General features: G+C 41.0%; 1 protein-coding gene across 2 annotated transcripts in view; it reads right to left on the bottom strand.

The window, feature by feature from the left end:
• The window catches only part of LOC122543329 (receptor tyrosine-protein kinase erbB-4-like), an 82,448-nt gene that overhangs the window by 16,085 nt on the left and 50,777 nt on the right, over positions 1 to 15,586 (bottom strand). For both annotated transcript variants that reach the window (XM_043681857.1, XM_043681858.1), the window contains exons 16-21: positions 11,691 to 11,826; positions 11,303 to 11,425; positions 9,919 to 10,017; positions 5,208 to 5,393; positions 4,860 to 5,015; positions 2,423 to 2,498 (exon numbers count right to left, since the gene is read on the bottom strand). In XM_043681857.1, coding sequence (XP_043537792.1) covers positions 2,423 to 2,498; positions 4,860 to 5,015; positions 5,208 to 5,393; positions 9,919 to 10,017; positions 11,303 to 11,425; positions 11,691 to 11,826 — 776 coding nt within the window. The remainder of the gene's footprint in view (positions 1 to 2,422; positions 2,499 to 4,859; positions 5,016 to 5,207; positions 5,394 to 9,918; positions 10,018 to 11,302; positions 11,426 to 11,690; positions 11,827 to 15,586) is intronic.

The following is a 15,586-nucleotide window of genomic DNA, read 5'->3' on the forward strand; positions in this document are numbered from 1 at the left end:
CTATGAACCTGCACTCCAAGGTCTCTTTGTTCAGCAACACTCCCCAGGACCTTACCATTAAGTGTATAAGTCCTGCTAAGATTTGCTTTCCCAAGATGCAGCACCTCGCATTTATCTGAATTAAACTCCATCTGCCACTTCTCAGCCCATTGGCCCATCTGGTCCAGATCCTGTTGTAATCTGAGGTAACCCTCTTTGCTCTCCACTATACCTCCAATTTTAAATTTCAAATTAATGTCAAAACAACAAACTTTACTTGCTGCACTGATGGGTTAGTATCAAATTTATTGTCACTTGCATGCTTCCACTTGTGCTGTTCTATGCCTTTACCATATTATTCTTCAATCTGCAGAGCAAGTTCTTTTTGCAGGCTTAAGTAAAGGAACAGATCATCAACCAACACTTGTTCATAAAACCCCAGGTAGGAGAGAACAGTACTGTAAAGTCACATATCAGTCAAAGCCTGTGAAGCCCTGCTTTAAGATCCTTGCGATTTTTCCAAAGATGATTCTGATGGCATCATAGGAATTTTTGTGCCAATTTTTGCTTTTGTATTGAGATGGTATAATGCTGTGATCCAAGAACCATCCTTCTTTTGCTCTTTCCCCTTCAAGTAGGTTTGTGTGGATGATTGCAATTGAATGAAGGGACAGGACAATATCTCAGGAAAGAAGCATGGATCTGCATGACTATGTAGCACACTATGAAGTGGTAGGATTTTCTTTTCTTAAAGAGGACACCATTATGGCCCAGAGAGCTGAATGATGAGACTGGGAGCACTGATGACCCTGCATTCTCTGGGAAAGCCAGCAGTCTGATCAAATAAGAATAGCCCATCTTGTTGTTGCTTTCAGGCTTGTGGTGAATGAAATAAAGTTGTTGGACCCTGCTGCATAATTTATCCATGACCTCCTCTGTCATGTACTTGAGGAAGCTAATGGCAAGTCCTAAACAATACTCACCAAAGTACTCATCAGTAATACTTCAACAACCCAGGCATTTTATTTAATGGCAGTTCCCAGCCTTATACCTCTTCATCCACATATCTTGTCCAATATGAGTTGTTGACCTGTTCCTGGCCTCTTGTCTGTACTTGTCTGGTTAAATTCCAGAAAGTGAACAAGTATGCTCCAGATAACGGCAGTTCCAGATTTTCTCAGTACATATGCATGGGAAACATCTGGTTTCTATTCCTGAATACTGATATTAGCAAGAAACCATTTGAGAATCTCAACGTCAAGTATAAAAGACACAACAACCAGATATGTAAAAACGAGGATTGCAGATGCTGGAAACCAGAGTGTAGATCAGAGTGGTGCTGGAAAAGCACAGCAGGTCAGGCAGCATCCGAGGAGCAGGAAAATCGACGTTTCAGGCAAAAGCCCTTCATCAGGAATCTATTTCTGATGAAGGGCTTTTGCCCGAAATGTCGATTTTCCTGCTCCTCGGATGCTGCCTGACCTGCTGTGCTTTTCCAGCACAACAACCAGATATGTCAACCATGTTAGGCTGGCATCTGGCAATTTTCCAAGCTGTACTGGATAGCCAATCACATCACCTGGTACTACACTAAGTAATTAAGTTGGGAATGCTTCCTCTCACTGACAGAGCACAATGGCAACATAAACGCAATTCCTCCTGTTATCCAACCCAATGTGCCATTTGCTTCCTTGACAGTGGTCAGACACCAACTTGATAGCTTGAAGAATTTACCATGGATGACTCCCAGATCCCTTTCTTGATTCAACCTTGTCAGCATTTGCCCATTACTCCTAGCTTCCATGCATCAATTTATATTCATAAGTGCACAATTTCACACTTCCTGATTGCAGCAGTAGGCCAATAACTGGCAAACAGACTGAGTTCTCATGTGAATTGTCTCCCCTTTTCAGATATTAACCACCCTTACTATTCTGCTGTTCATCCATAAACTGAGGTGAAGCTCCCAACACACTTTCTGATATGTATGGAAACATTGAAACTACCAAACCCAAAACTGGTCCTCTCACGACCTCAGCTGTCACACCATACACTAAACTTGTTATTTATACAAGCCTGTTTGTCTCCCATAGGCCAGCCATGGTTTGATCTCAACTTGTTTTCCATGGAACCCTTCATTATCAACTTTACTAAAGTCTAGGTAAACCACATTTCCATTGTAGCTCCTGTCATGAGCTACAAAATGTAGAAATTCTAATGAAATAATTGGGTCTTTACTGCTGTTCCCAGAATCTAACTTCAGCATCTCCAACAACAGACAAATATCTCCCCTGACCCAGATACCAATACAATTCTTGTATTACCACAGTCATTAAGTTGTATTTTGGATCAGAAGTACAAGCTATTGAAAATATTTGGTTTAAAACTGCAACACTTCAGCTTTTTTAGTACAAAATAATGCTTCCATAAGTATATGACTCACCATAACTCCACACATCACTTTGGTGGGTGTATCTTCTAAAGTGAATGCTCTCTAGTGCCATCCATTTAATGGGCATCTACAGCAGGCAACAGACAGACATACTCAACAACAAAGCACAACAGCTTGGGCAATTTTCAAAAAATAGGGCAAAATTTTGCCTTTGTGGCTCCATGTGCAGAGATTCACATGCCTGGAGCACATGTCAGGAATTTGGATGCATGTCTCATTCAAGTTTCCTGAGATTTTAATCAAATAAAATTGGCAGAAAATCATGGACGCTGTGAATCGAGCGGAATCCCAAATTCCTGCTGTGCGCTCCCAGCACTTGAAGCTCCTCCATGAAGGAGCTTTTTCTAAAAAAAAACTATATATAAAACAAATCTGAGTTTAATCACAAGCAAGTCACCTGGTATTTTATCTTGTAACAAGATAATGTTGCATAAGTTGGTTTGCTGAAAAGAAAATCCTGATCACAAGTACCAAAAATTTGATACTCGCAATGGATTTCTCTAGACCATAAAAATATTGGAAGCTTTCAAATCTAGTATCAGCTTGATGGTCATAAATTGACACTGTTGCCTCTGATCTCAGTGATCGTTATGTGAACCAGATCACACTACTTTTTGACTCCTGATATTGCTTAGAACAGTTCAGACCTAAAACAAAGTAGCAACTCAATTTTGGTGATTCAAAACATGTGTACATCTGATTCAGTGGTCTGCTGAATATACATTTTGCGCTCTTGTAGTTCACATCAGCTACCTCTGTGCTAGTATCCTTAACCTGATGACAAAATATGTGATCTGATTCAGCTTGTGGGATTTCAGAGCCAGTTTTAATTATATAAAGTCTCTTTTAGTGAAAAATTGATTTACAATATCAAGTTAGTATACTTAAATAGAATGCAAATTTAATGTTAGCCACCATTATTGGGTTTACTCGAAATGTGTCTCAGCAAAGCTCATTTTGCGCAAAAGCGGACTCAGCAGCTCCAGATTGCGCAAAACATTGTTCCTCAATTTGCAAATTGTTTGCAGTGAAATTCTCTTCTAAATTAATGAAATGGGTTTGTTTGGAAATATCACTCTTTACAGACAGCATTTAGACATGTAATGTAGATCAAACCCCAGAACCCATTAGGAAATGGGCACTGGAGAACTGCAGCACGTTCAGAACTAAAAGAAAGCCTTGCATTTAAATAGCGCATGAGCACGTCTCTCAGATCTACAAAGAAGTAATTTGAAATGCAGTCACTGTTGCTCTGTAGATAAATGGAGCAGCTAATTTGCGCACAGCAAGGTCTGACAAGAACAATGGCATAAATGACCTGTTAAATCAATTTTTGGTGGTGTTCGATGAAAGAAGCATGTTGGCCAGGATATCTGGGGTGTTCACTGGTCTTCACTGAATAATGGCATGGGATCTTCAACATCCACGTGATCCAATGGAACAGGCTGACAGGACCTTGATTTAAAGCTCAGTTGAAAGGTAGTGAACAATCTGCTCTTCACTCAATACTATTTGCGCAACATCAGTTACAAAATGGCACACACCATCCAGAACAAGCATCTGCATGAGATGCTTTTTTTTAAAAAGCATCTCATGCAGATGCTTTTTTAAAAAAAATCCATTTTTCTATATGTCTGCTGAGGTTAGAGTAGTGAGATCAATCTTTGAAGGTGAGAGGATAAACAGTTCAAGCTTCCTGTTTGTAAATGACAGGACACAGAATACAGTCAAGACTGAGATCAATAGTGTTTTGTACTCTGAAGGAATCACTGGAAATGGAGATAGTTGCACCTTTCCTATACTGAGGTAAGTCAGCTGTGATCTTGTTGAATGGGAGAACAGGCTTACAAGGCCCTCCTGATACTGTTCTTTATTTAGATAGCTCTTCCTGAAGAACAAACTCCACGTCTATTTATTATCTCATCTTATTTTTCCAATTTTCTCCCATCTCCTGAAGCATTGTGTCATTTTGGTGTAAAATTCCTTGGTCACCAAGTGCCCATTATTTACATGAACTTTCCTTCTGGGTAGATTTGAACTTTCATGGATGGATGTATTAAGATGGACTGAATGGCCTTCCTGAACTATAATTATGTTGTGAAATTTAGTGTCACTTGATTGTGGGTGACAAAACACAGTCCAGTCCTACCTACAACCAACTTCGCAGAAACTGGGACCAAAACCTGGGACATTCCCAACCTAAGTTACTCATTCAGTACACTCAGCAAGCTATTAGAGAGTGTTCACAATTACAAGAAGGACATAAGAAGAATTTTGTTTTTAGATATCAATAATAAATCAAGGAAAACCTTTTCCCTGCATCACAACACTGGCATAGCAAAAATAACATTTGAACAAAAAGAAGTGATAAAAGAATAACTTACTATTTTCTACCAGAAATTAAACACTTAACCGACAGATGACTAACCTTCACTTCATCGAAGAAATACTTCTTCTCATCTAATGCCAAGAGGTTGGTGATGCCAAAGTCTGTGATTTGAACATGGCTGGGAGATTTTACCAGTACGTTTCTGGCGGCCAGGTTCCGATGTACCATCTTCTTCTCCTCCAGATATCTCATACCCTGTGGTAAAAGTTCAATTGGTTTAATAGAGACATAAGCAGCTGGTGTTTAATCATTAGCCCATGAGTCCATCATTATCAAAGTTCACCACCACGCAATTGATGTTCACCAAGGATATACAGATTCTATTATGCTCCTCCTTTGCTAATCATGGGATTTTTGTGTAAACCATTAATTTGAAGTCTCGCTTACCTTGGCAATCTGAACACACCAGTTGAGAAGCAGCTGAGATTGGATGTTACCCTTGTTTTTGTGGAGATATTCAAGCAGAGAGCCAAGTGGCAGGAGCTGCGTGACTATCTGGAGTGGTTCCCCAGGGCAGATTCCAAGAAGCCGTAAAACATGGTGGTGATCTAGACTGCCCACCATCAGCATGTCCTGTAAATAAAACAGTGCACACTATGAAACACCAACAGAGCACACACTAATAGTAGATCCCCTCCCTCTAAATTGACAGATGTTACTAATTAAGTTAGAAATACAAAGATCTATTTTCTCCACCAGTGGTCAATTCCACGCTCCCTTTCTAAACTTGTAGGGCAGAGAATAAAAGACAGACCCTCATAACCATAAACTTCAGTACAAGTAACTTGACCCTTAAGTTTACAGAACTTACCCACGACAGGGAAAGCCAACTCCTTATTGTTTTCTGGTCCAAACTCTCTTTTATCTCAAGGGGAGACATTTCACATAAGAGGCACTATCTTTGCCACATCTCCCCACCTCTTACTTCTGCTCTTCTGATTCACTCCTGTTGTTATGCTCAGATCCCAAGCAAGGTTCTCCAATTTATTATGATTCTAGATGGAGTACCCCAGATTGTTAAGCTCCTGGGAAAGGAGGGATGAACTGGCTTGCTTTCTTTATTCATCTGTTCCATCATTTGGTTACAAAACGGTTAATTTAAATGCATAGATTCCTTCTCTTGTGCATACCTTAAATTAACTTACATTTTAAAAGCAGCCAATTTAACCAGATTTTCTTGACTAAACCAATTAATTAATTACTAAACAGAAGAAGAATTAGTAACACAACACACGTGCAAATAGATTAGAAATAACAGGCAAGCCCAAAAAGATACAAGTTTAGAGAACAATATACAAATTGTTTGTGAAGAGCGGACAGTTGAACATTACGGCCATTACAGCAGAGGTCACTAGTATCTTGGTAACTGAACAGTCAATTTCAAGATTCTTAGTTTTTCAGATTGGTTGAGATTCTGTTATTTTGACTACTTTCAACTATAACTGAACTCCAGCTTTCAGAGCAAGACAGAATCCTTTAGTTGTCTGGTTTCCATTTGTCTGGCTTACTAATTAGCTGGCTGCTAGCACTCAGAGTGAGAGGGTTCATTTACCTGCCACATAGGGGAGACGAGGGGATAGTTCTTCAATTCCAAGAACATTCACTAGCATCATCCAGTTATTAATCCCTGTCTCTGTGTATTCTTCAAAGGGTAAACCACAAAATGTGTCTACAGTTTGGGACATAATCCGCATAGGGTTATCAATCCCTTGTTACCTTTGTAGTCACAAGAGATCACAGTCCAGTCTGTTTTGATTTGCCTCTTTCACCTTTTGAGGGTCATTGTTTTAAGTTACTTTCGTATCTTTAGTTTTGATGCTCTGTGGGTCTCTCTTTCTCCACACAAACACTCAATTTAATTCTACAACCATTTTTGCCTGTATTAACACTCTTAAAAAATACATTTTGGATTTACAAACTCAAGATGCTTAGAGTACGTTGGGGTTCTGGACCTATGGTCATCACAGTACTAACATTGTGGTAATTTTACAAATTCTCTGCACTGTTATTTGTCCTTCAAAGGTTGACAGTACAGACTGAGGCTGTGTCAAAACTGTAATATTAATAGCCCACTCTTTAAAAAATATTCATGTGACTGGATATTATTTCCTAAGTCAGAAAATGACAGGCTGGTTATTGAAAGAGCTTCCTAGCTAAGAGATAGAAAATTCTGGTCCTATTTTAAGATGGTTACCTACTATCCAATACGAGATACAGAATAAAGCCATGGAGGAACCAGATAAATTACAATGCCCGGTTAGCTTTGGATTGGACAATATCAGTATCCCTGGCTTCCCATTTGCCATTCCATAAACGTGAACTCATTTAAGCTGCTTGGATCCTAACTCTCATCAAGTCCAGTTCACCCTTCATCTCTGTATTTACTGACCTGTTTGACACTTAGACCGCTGATACCTCAATTTTAAAATCTTCATCTTCAAATCACTTGGTAGCCTCATCCCCCAATGCCTCTGTAACCTCCTCCAGTCCTACAACCCTCCAAAATCTCTGTACTCCTCCAATGTTGGCTTCTCACACATCCCCAATTTTGATTATTTCACCATTCACAATTATGCCTTCAGCGGCCTGGGACCTAAACCCTGAAATTCAGTCTCTAAACTACTCCATTTTCTTTCTCTCTTTTACAGCACTTTTTAGAACCTACTTCTTCAACCAAGCTTTTGACCACCTGCCCTAATACATCCTTATGTAGCTTCATATTAAGGAAGTGTTCTCTGATAACACATTATCACAACATTTCACAATTAAACATGTTATATAGATGAGAGTTGTTGTTCAATACTTCAGCTGTACGTTCCAACTGGGCTCATAATTTTGTTTTTAAGTTGGTTTTGCTCCACCAATATTCTTCCATCCTCTCCTTTCTTCAGAAACAGTTCCATAAGTATTGAACATGTGCTCAAGGTCTGCGCTGTTTGCATCACCGATGGAGCTTGACACTGGATCCTGAAGGCCGGAGGTCAGATCATGCCCTTTGAACAGTTAGTCCTGGCCTTTCCGAAGGGTCAGGGGACAGTACTTCCTCTACTATTTTAGATTGAAAGTACAGCTCCCCCTATGCTGTCCCCATCAAATACTCCCAGGACAGGGACAGCACAGGTTAGGTACAGAGTAAAGCTGTCTCTACGCTGTTCCTCATCAAACACTCCCAGGACAGGAGTACTGATCGGAGGCATGATTTGGCGGTGCTGGTGTCGGACTGGGGTGTACCACGTTATAACAGAAAATGTGTTGCTGGAAAAGCGCAGCAGGTCAGGCAGCATCCAAGGAACAGGAGAATCGACGTTTCGGGCATAAGCCCTTCTTCAGGAATGAGGAAAGTGTGTCCAGCAGGCTAAGATAAAAGGTAGGGAGGAGGGACTTGGGGGAGGGGTTTTGGAAATGCGATAGGTGGAGGGAGGCCAAGGTGAGGGTGATAGGCCGCCGGTTGGCCCAGAGGTGCTCTCTGAATCGCTCTGCAAGTAGGCGGCCTGTCTCCCCAATATAGAGGAGGCCACACCGGCTGCAGCGGATGCAGTAGATGATGTGGGTGGAGGTGCAGGTGAATCTGTGGCGGATATGGAAGTTTCCCTTGGGGCCTTGGAGAGAAGTGAGGGGGGAGGTGTGGGCGCAAGTGTTGCACCTCCTGCGGTTGCAAGGGAAGGTGCCGGGAGTGGTGGTTGGGTCGGTGGGGGGTGTGGAGCTGACAGGGGAGTCGCGGAGGGAGTGGTCTCTACGGAAAGCTGGTAGGGGAGGGGAGGGAAATATATCCTTGGTGCTGGGGTCTGTTTGGGGGTGGCGGAAGTGACGGCGGATGATGCGCTGTACATGGAGATTTCTGTTTGGAGGTGGCGGAAGTGACGGCGGGTGATGCGCTGTACATGGAGATTGGTGGGGTGGTAGGTGTGGACCAGTGGGGTTCTGTCCTGGTGGGGTTTGGAGGGGCGGGGCTCAAGGGCGGAGGAGCGGGAAGTGGAAGAGATGCGGTGGAGGGCATCGTCGACTATGTCTGGTGGGAAATTGCGGTCCTTGAAGAAGGAGGCCATCTGGGTTGTACGGTTTTGGAATTGGTCCTCCTGGGAGCAGATGCGGCGGAGACGAAGGAATTGGGAATATGGGATGGCGTATGGGATGTACCAAGTTATAAATCACACAACACTAGGTTATAGTCCGACAGGTTTATTTGAAAGCACGAGCTTTTGGAGTGCTGCTCCTTCATCAGGTGGTTATGGAGTATAAGATCGTAAAACAGAATTTATAGCAAAAGTTTACAGTGTGCTGCAACTGAAATGATACTTTGAAAAAGACTTGGTTTTGTTTGTTAAGTCTCTCACCTTTTAGAATGACCATGTTGCTTTCAGTTCTTTCATATGTAAATTCCAGAACTTTTTTTAAAGTTACATTCTCAAGTGAACATTAACAATAGTTGCCATTTCAGTAGAGATAATGGATTTTTTTTAAGGTGAGAGGAGAAAGATATAAAAAAGACCTGAGGGGCAATTTTTTTTACACAGAGTGGTTCATGTGTGGAATGAACTTCCAGAGGAAGTTGTGGATGTGGGTACAGTTACAATGTTTAAAAGACATTTGGATAAGTACAAGAATAGGAAGGGTTTAGAGGGATATGGGCCAAATGCGGGCAGGTGGGAGTAGTTTAGTTTGGGAACATGATCGGCATGGATTGGTTGGATCAAAGGGTCTGTTTTCATGCTGTATTACTCAATGTGCAGGACAACAAAATTAAAGCCAACTTCTCTAATATTTTGTGAGGACATGCTCTTCTAGTGGCTCAGCGTGACAATAAGCCATCAATCATATTCAGTTGGCCAGTGATGAATTCATTGATATCAGCCGAGTCTGCACAAGGAATCTTAGTGGCATGGGTTAGAGAAGGGAAATCTGTCTAGGCTCTTTTCCATGCTCACTTATCCAGCAATATTTACTTGGGCCCAGATGTGATGCCCCCATGGTTCAAAATCCTCTTATTACTAATTAGAGTTTACACATGCCAAATAATAACTTACACAATAAACCAGAAGGCTGCTAGTTAGGATTCATGCATGAATTTTCACATAGACCTGAAGGAAAGCAGACTTACTTCACTCACGCCTCTTGAAGTCTCACAGTCACGCCCTTCCTGCAGGACTTTGATGGCCACTGGAATCTTCACAGTCTCTCCCTCAGGAATCCAGAGCCCCTAAAAACAGGAACATTATCAGATCATCAACAGTAAAGGTGAATTTCCAATAGCATTGGATCTGGCTCAATACCATATGACCAGTCTGACACTGTTAGTTAAGCCAAACATCACTTCATCCCTGAACTGTTTACACAAAGATCTTTATCAGCAATTTCACATCCTGTCACTGAAACTCTTTCCAAGGTATCACAGTGTCTCACCAAGAAATGTTAGCAAGTTTAGGTTGGTAAATGAGCAACCTGATTCCACTCTTGCATCAGTTCTATATTGACATAAGTACATTGTCTTACCTTAAATTCCTGTACTGTATTGAGAAGCTAAAAGTCACTTAGAATAGAATCTGTTCTTGTGTAAGAAGTGAAAACAGTTCATCACTTGGAGATGCCAGTGTTGGACTGGGGTGTACAAAGTTAAAAATCACACAACACCAGGTTATAGTCCAACAGGTTTAATTGGAAGCACTAGCTTTCGGAGCGACGCTCCTTCATCAGGTAGTTGTCAGCGGCACTCCGAAAGCTAGTGCTTCCAATTAAACCTGTTGGACTATAACCTGGTGTTGTGTGATTTTTAACTTTGTACATCCCACTGTTAACAAGCTGCACACATTTATAACAATATCTCCCTAATTTTGGCATCATGCAAATCAAGCAGTATCAATGTCAGATCTAGAGGGACTGGTCATTTGTTTTGGTTTGGTCAATAATAAGTTGCCTAAACAAAATAGGCAGGAATGCATAATTTGCAAAGAATGGTCTTTAAACAAAAAGTAAGCAGTCTGAGTAGAGACCAGGGGTATATTCGACTGCTTGTTAATACTCATTAAAAAAAAGAGTATGAGGATCATGTGGGGAAAGTACCATATAGTTGCATAGGATCTTTTGGGGTGGGGCAAGGCAAAGGTCATAAAATTAGTCTGCAGTCTCTACTAGAAGTACTGGATCATGTAACCATGCACATAGGTCACAGGGATTTTATCCTGGAGGCTTGGGTGGGGCTGTCTTCCATCTTCTTTTGAACCAATAATAATTTTCTCACTGCACATTAATAGCTATTCATTTCTTTGGTTTTGTTCTGAATGTAAAGCCATATATAATTGATAATTGAAGTGACCATCAACTTCAACTGCAAGAGAAAGGAATGCCCCTTCTCAGCCATGTAGTTACAATTCAGCTGTCCTGAGCATCACAGGAACACCTCAACACCACTTTTTCAGAAAATTGACGTTTAAAGAAAGGGAGCATTGACTTTGTAATTTCACACATACAATCCTTCCCCAAATTACCTTGTACACTGTTCCAAATACTCCAGATCCCAGAACCTTAACTTTCCGCAATTCTGTCTCCTTCAGAATTCGTGTGTTTACTTGATTGGGCGAGTCAGCATTGGGATCAAGGGGCTCAAGTATCTAATGAAAAGAAACGAAAATCATCAAGTCGAAATGTCATCCTTCTATCAGTAATGGAGATGACTCCATCTAAATCCATGAAGTGAACTTTTCCCAACTGCTCATGAAGTTTAATATTTCTTTGTGTTTACTCAGCCCATGCAACTAACAAGATTTAGTGAAGCTCCATGCAACCTTGAGAAAACAAGTTCAACTCAAATATAGTGGCTTCACTCACACTTCGAAAAACTCCCCCCCTAAAGCAATCAATCTGTGGACCTCTTACCTCAGTCTCCAAGTATCGACGCATTGCTCTCTTCTTCCGAATGATCTGCCTTCTCCAGTAAATGAGGCCCAGCAGCACCACAAGCATCACAGCCATCTGCCCTCCAACCACTGCTGCCACAATCTGAGGGATTTGTCTGTGTTCAAAACAATGCATGTCAAAGCAGGTGTGTCACACACAATGGAGCATGAAATTTCTGTTGTTCATGTTTCCTTGAATATTGAGTAACCACATGCAAGCAAGAGGTTAGAACAAGGGAAGCCACCCGGACCTTTAAAACATATCAAATTCACTGTCAGAAAAGAGAAAAGTGTTTGTTAAAAGTTGCAGAAATGAATAAGGGCATTTGGAAAATGGCTAGAACTCATGGAGACATTTGTGAAACTGTTAAGGTAGAATGTATCCTGGTAACCTGTTAGTTTACACTGCTTGTCTCACACCAGCATTTGCAGGGTCAAGCTCCCCATGGAATAAGGAACAGCTCCTCATGCTTGGAACCAATTTTCTTTGCTCGTTTTCTGATGCAACTGATTCTTGCAAGGAAAGCGTATTGCAGGTATCTGCTTCCCTGCAGTGTCTCCACAAAATGGCCATTTTTTATGTGACTGTACCCAGCAGATGTCAGCTATTTACTTATAGGGAATAAGAAGGTGTAGGTGCACTGTAGGAACGGGCAGCCAGCGATGCAAACATCCCATGAATGAATAACAAAACATCAAATGAGACTGTCTTCCAATAACATGAATTTCCCAACAAATGCTAATTGGGAGCGGAAACTATGTTTTACCCCTCCCTAACCCAGAGGATGCAATATATTGGCCATGGTATGAACCAGAGTCAAGATTAGAGTGGTGCTGGAAAAGCACAGCTGCTCTGGCAGCATCCGAGGAGCAGGAAAATTGAGGTTTCAGGCAAAAGCCCTTCATCAGGAATGGCCGAAACGTCGATTTTCCTGTTCCTTGGATGCTGCCTGACCTGCTGTGCTTTTCCAGCACCACTCTAATCTAAACTCTGGTTTCCAGCATCTGCAGTCCTCACTTTTGCCATGGTATGAACAAGCTCTGTGCTGCTACTCACAAAACTCAGTAATCCAAGCCATAAGTAGCAAAGAGCAAAGTGCATCACAGTAATTAAGTTGATTAAATGTGGTCTTTAAAGCTCTGGGGAAGGAGGAGAATGAGGTATGAAACAAAAATCACAGGGGATTTTCAGGTGTATACCAAACAAGAAGTTCATTATCCAATGAGCAGGAATTCCCCTGCTGACAGGACGGAAAACTTTGAAGATATGTTGCTTTATGTGGAAAAATGGTTAGGTTTGTCACTTCTCAGCAAACAAATACCAGTGTCAGCATTGCATTCCCAGGCTAGGAGCGGTACTGCTGCAGTGAGCATAAATCTCTCTCTGCTCTGCTTCAACCCGAGACACAGGTGGATACGTGCTTTCCATTTAGCAAACTGGGAGTTCAATTTTGGATGACATGGATTTTAATATTTCTTTAACTCACAGAAGCTTACTGCACTGAAAGATGTTGGTCACCCCTTCATGCCTGTAGCAGCTCTCCATAGGAGCTACATTTCATTCCACTCATCTGCTCTTTTCCCATAGCTTTGTGAATGTTTACCTTTTATATTTGTATCCAATTTCCTTTTGACTGTTAGTAATGTTCCTATAATATTCAATTTAAATTCTGAGTTTATCATTAAACAAAAATGGCAAAGAACTGCAGATGCTGGAAATCAGAAACAAAGGTAGAAGCTGCCGGAAAATCACAGCAGAGTGAGCTTCAGTAGGTCTGGCAGCATCTGTGGAGAGAAAGCAGAGTTAATGTTTCTGATTCAGTGACCCTTCTTCAGAACATTCTGCTGAGATTTTCCAGCAATTTCTACTTTTGTTTCTGATTTCCAGCAATTTCTATTTTTGTTTCTGAGTTTATCATATTTGGACTTTCTCCAGATTGCATTCATCATCAGGTGTTTATATCACCTGAAACCCTTTATTTTACTTTTGAATCTTAGCCCAAAAAGTGTAATCATTCTGCTTCTTTCCTTAATAGTTAGCATATGTTACACCTATCTTACTGGGTGACTTGTATATTGAAATATTTTTACACACTTATAGGAATCCCTTTGGAAATGGCACAAAACTATAGCAAAATATTTCTGATGAGACTTGATTTGTCAGAGGTTTATTCAGAATCAGGCAGCTTTATTTTGCTTATTACACTAAGCATTTGCGCTTGTCTTTAGAATCTGGCAAAATAAGCTAAAAATAGTTACAAAATGATAAGGATTGCCATGCATCCTACTCTTCTCAGTCTGAGAAATATCCAGGCCATTAGATAAAACCAAACACTCAGCAAACTCCCAATGAAAATGTTGAATGATTCCAGTGAAACATGAAACCAAATTAACATTGCTTTAAAAAAATACACAATAGCTAGCATAATCAAATGAGCAAATTATCTCTTATGGAAGGTTTTAGATTTTTATATTTGCTTTTTTTTTATTCATTTGTCACTGACAAAACCAGCATTTACTGCCCATCCCTAAATGCCCTGAAGGTGGTGGTGAGCCGCCGCCTTCAACTGCTGCAGTCCTAAAGGACACTCACAGTGCTGCGAGGAAGGGACTTCCAGGATTTTGAACCTGTGACAGTGAAGGAATGATACATTTTCAAGTTAGGATGGTGTGTGACTTAGCAGAGAACCTGCACATGCTGGTATTCCCATGTATCTGCTTTCCCTGTCCTTCTAGGTGGCAGAGGTCTGGAAAATGCTGTTGAAGAAACCTTGGTGCTTTGCATCTTGTAGAAGTCACGCACTACTACTTTAATGCACTGGTGATGGAGGAAGCGAATATTTAAAGTCATGTGAATGACCTTATGAGTAAACATTTTATCAATGATTTGTTTATAACAATAAATATTTTTTTATAAACAAATCATTGATCAAATGTTCATTCATATGACCTTGAATTCCTTTCTTTACAGAACTAAGGATTGGAAGTAATAAATTCAGTCTTCCTATTTATCCCTCCCTGAACAATGTTGCACAAGCTTCTAAGCTGCCCTAACAAGAAGCTAAGCATTCTTTTGTGAATTAACTTTCGCAAACATATTTTAGAATGGGAGCAAGAGTCACTGAGTAGCAGTAAAAACAGGACATTTTTTCTACTTTGAACTAGACTTCTTCTCCTGTTTGTTCAGTTTTCTTTTCTGATAAACTTTACTGACTAAGCTTCCAAGAAACCATTCAGCTGTACTGCATTTTCAGTGGCAGAGCACAGTGGTAGAGGAGGGAATTACAGCAAGGACCACAGAGGGGTTGGAGAATGAAATATTATTTCCAATACTGCACATGCTTCTCTAGACAAACAAAACTTGGTCGGTGAGTAGGAGATTTCTCCACAGGTAATGAAAATGTTTGAACAATGACGTTGTAACACAGACAAACGTGAATGGTGTTTGCTGCAAAGTGAGCTTACCTTACTCAGTGAATGCAAGATTAAGAGGAGACATACATTTTGTCACTCTGCTTTCTCCACTTTGGACACTCCATTATCTTTGTCTTTAAATTCGCACAATAGAGAAAGGAAATAATTCATGTTTCTCAGCCAGACCTTTATACTATTTTTCCGAATGAGTAGGCAGGCAGTACTGTTCTGTGTTAAGGTGGTGTGAGAGAGGGGATTGGGTTGACTTGTTCTCATTTCCTAGGCAAAAGTGAGGACTGCAGATGCTGGAGATTAGAGTCGAGAGTGTGGAGCTGGAGAAGCACAGCAGGTCAGGCAGCATCCGAAGAGCAGGAAAAATCGACGTTTTGGGCAAAAGTACTTCACCAGGAGTGAGGCTGGGAGCCTCGGGGTGGAGAGATAAATGAGAGGGGGGTGGGGCTG

This window comes from Chiloscyllium plagiosum, chromosome 43 (assembly GCF_004010195.1).
Source record: "Chiloscyllium plagiosum isolate BGI_BamShark_2017 chromosome 43, ASM401019v2, whole genome shotgun sequence".
Lineage (NCBI taxonomy): Eukaryota > Metazoa > Chordata > Chondrichthyes > Orectolobiformes > Hemiscylliidae > Chiloscyllium > Chiloscyllium plagiosum.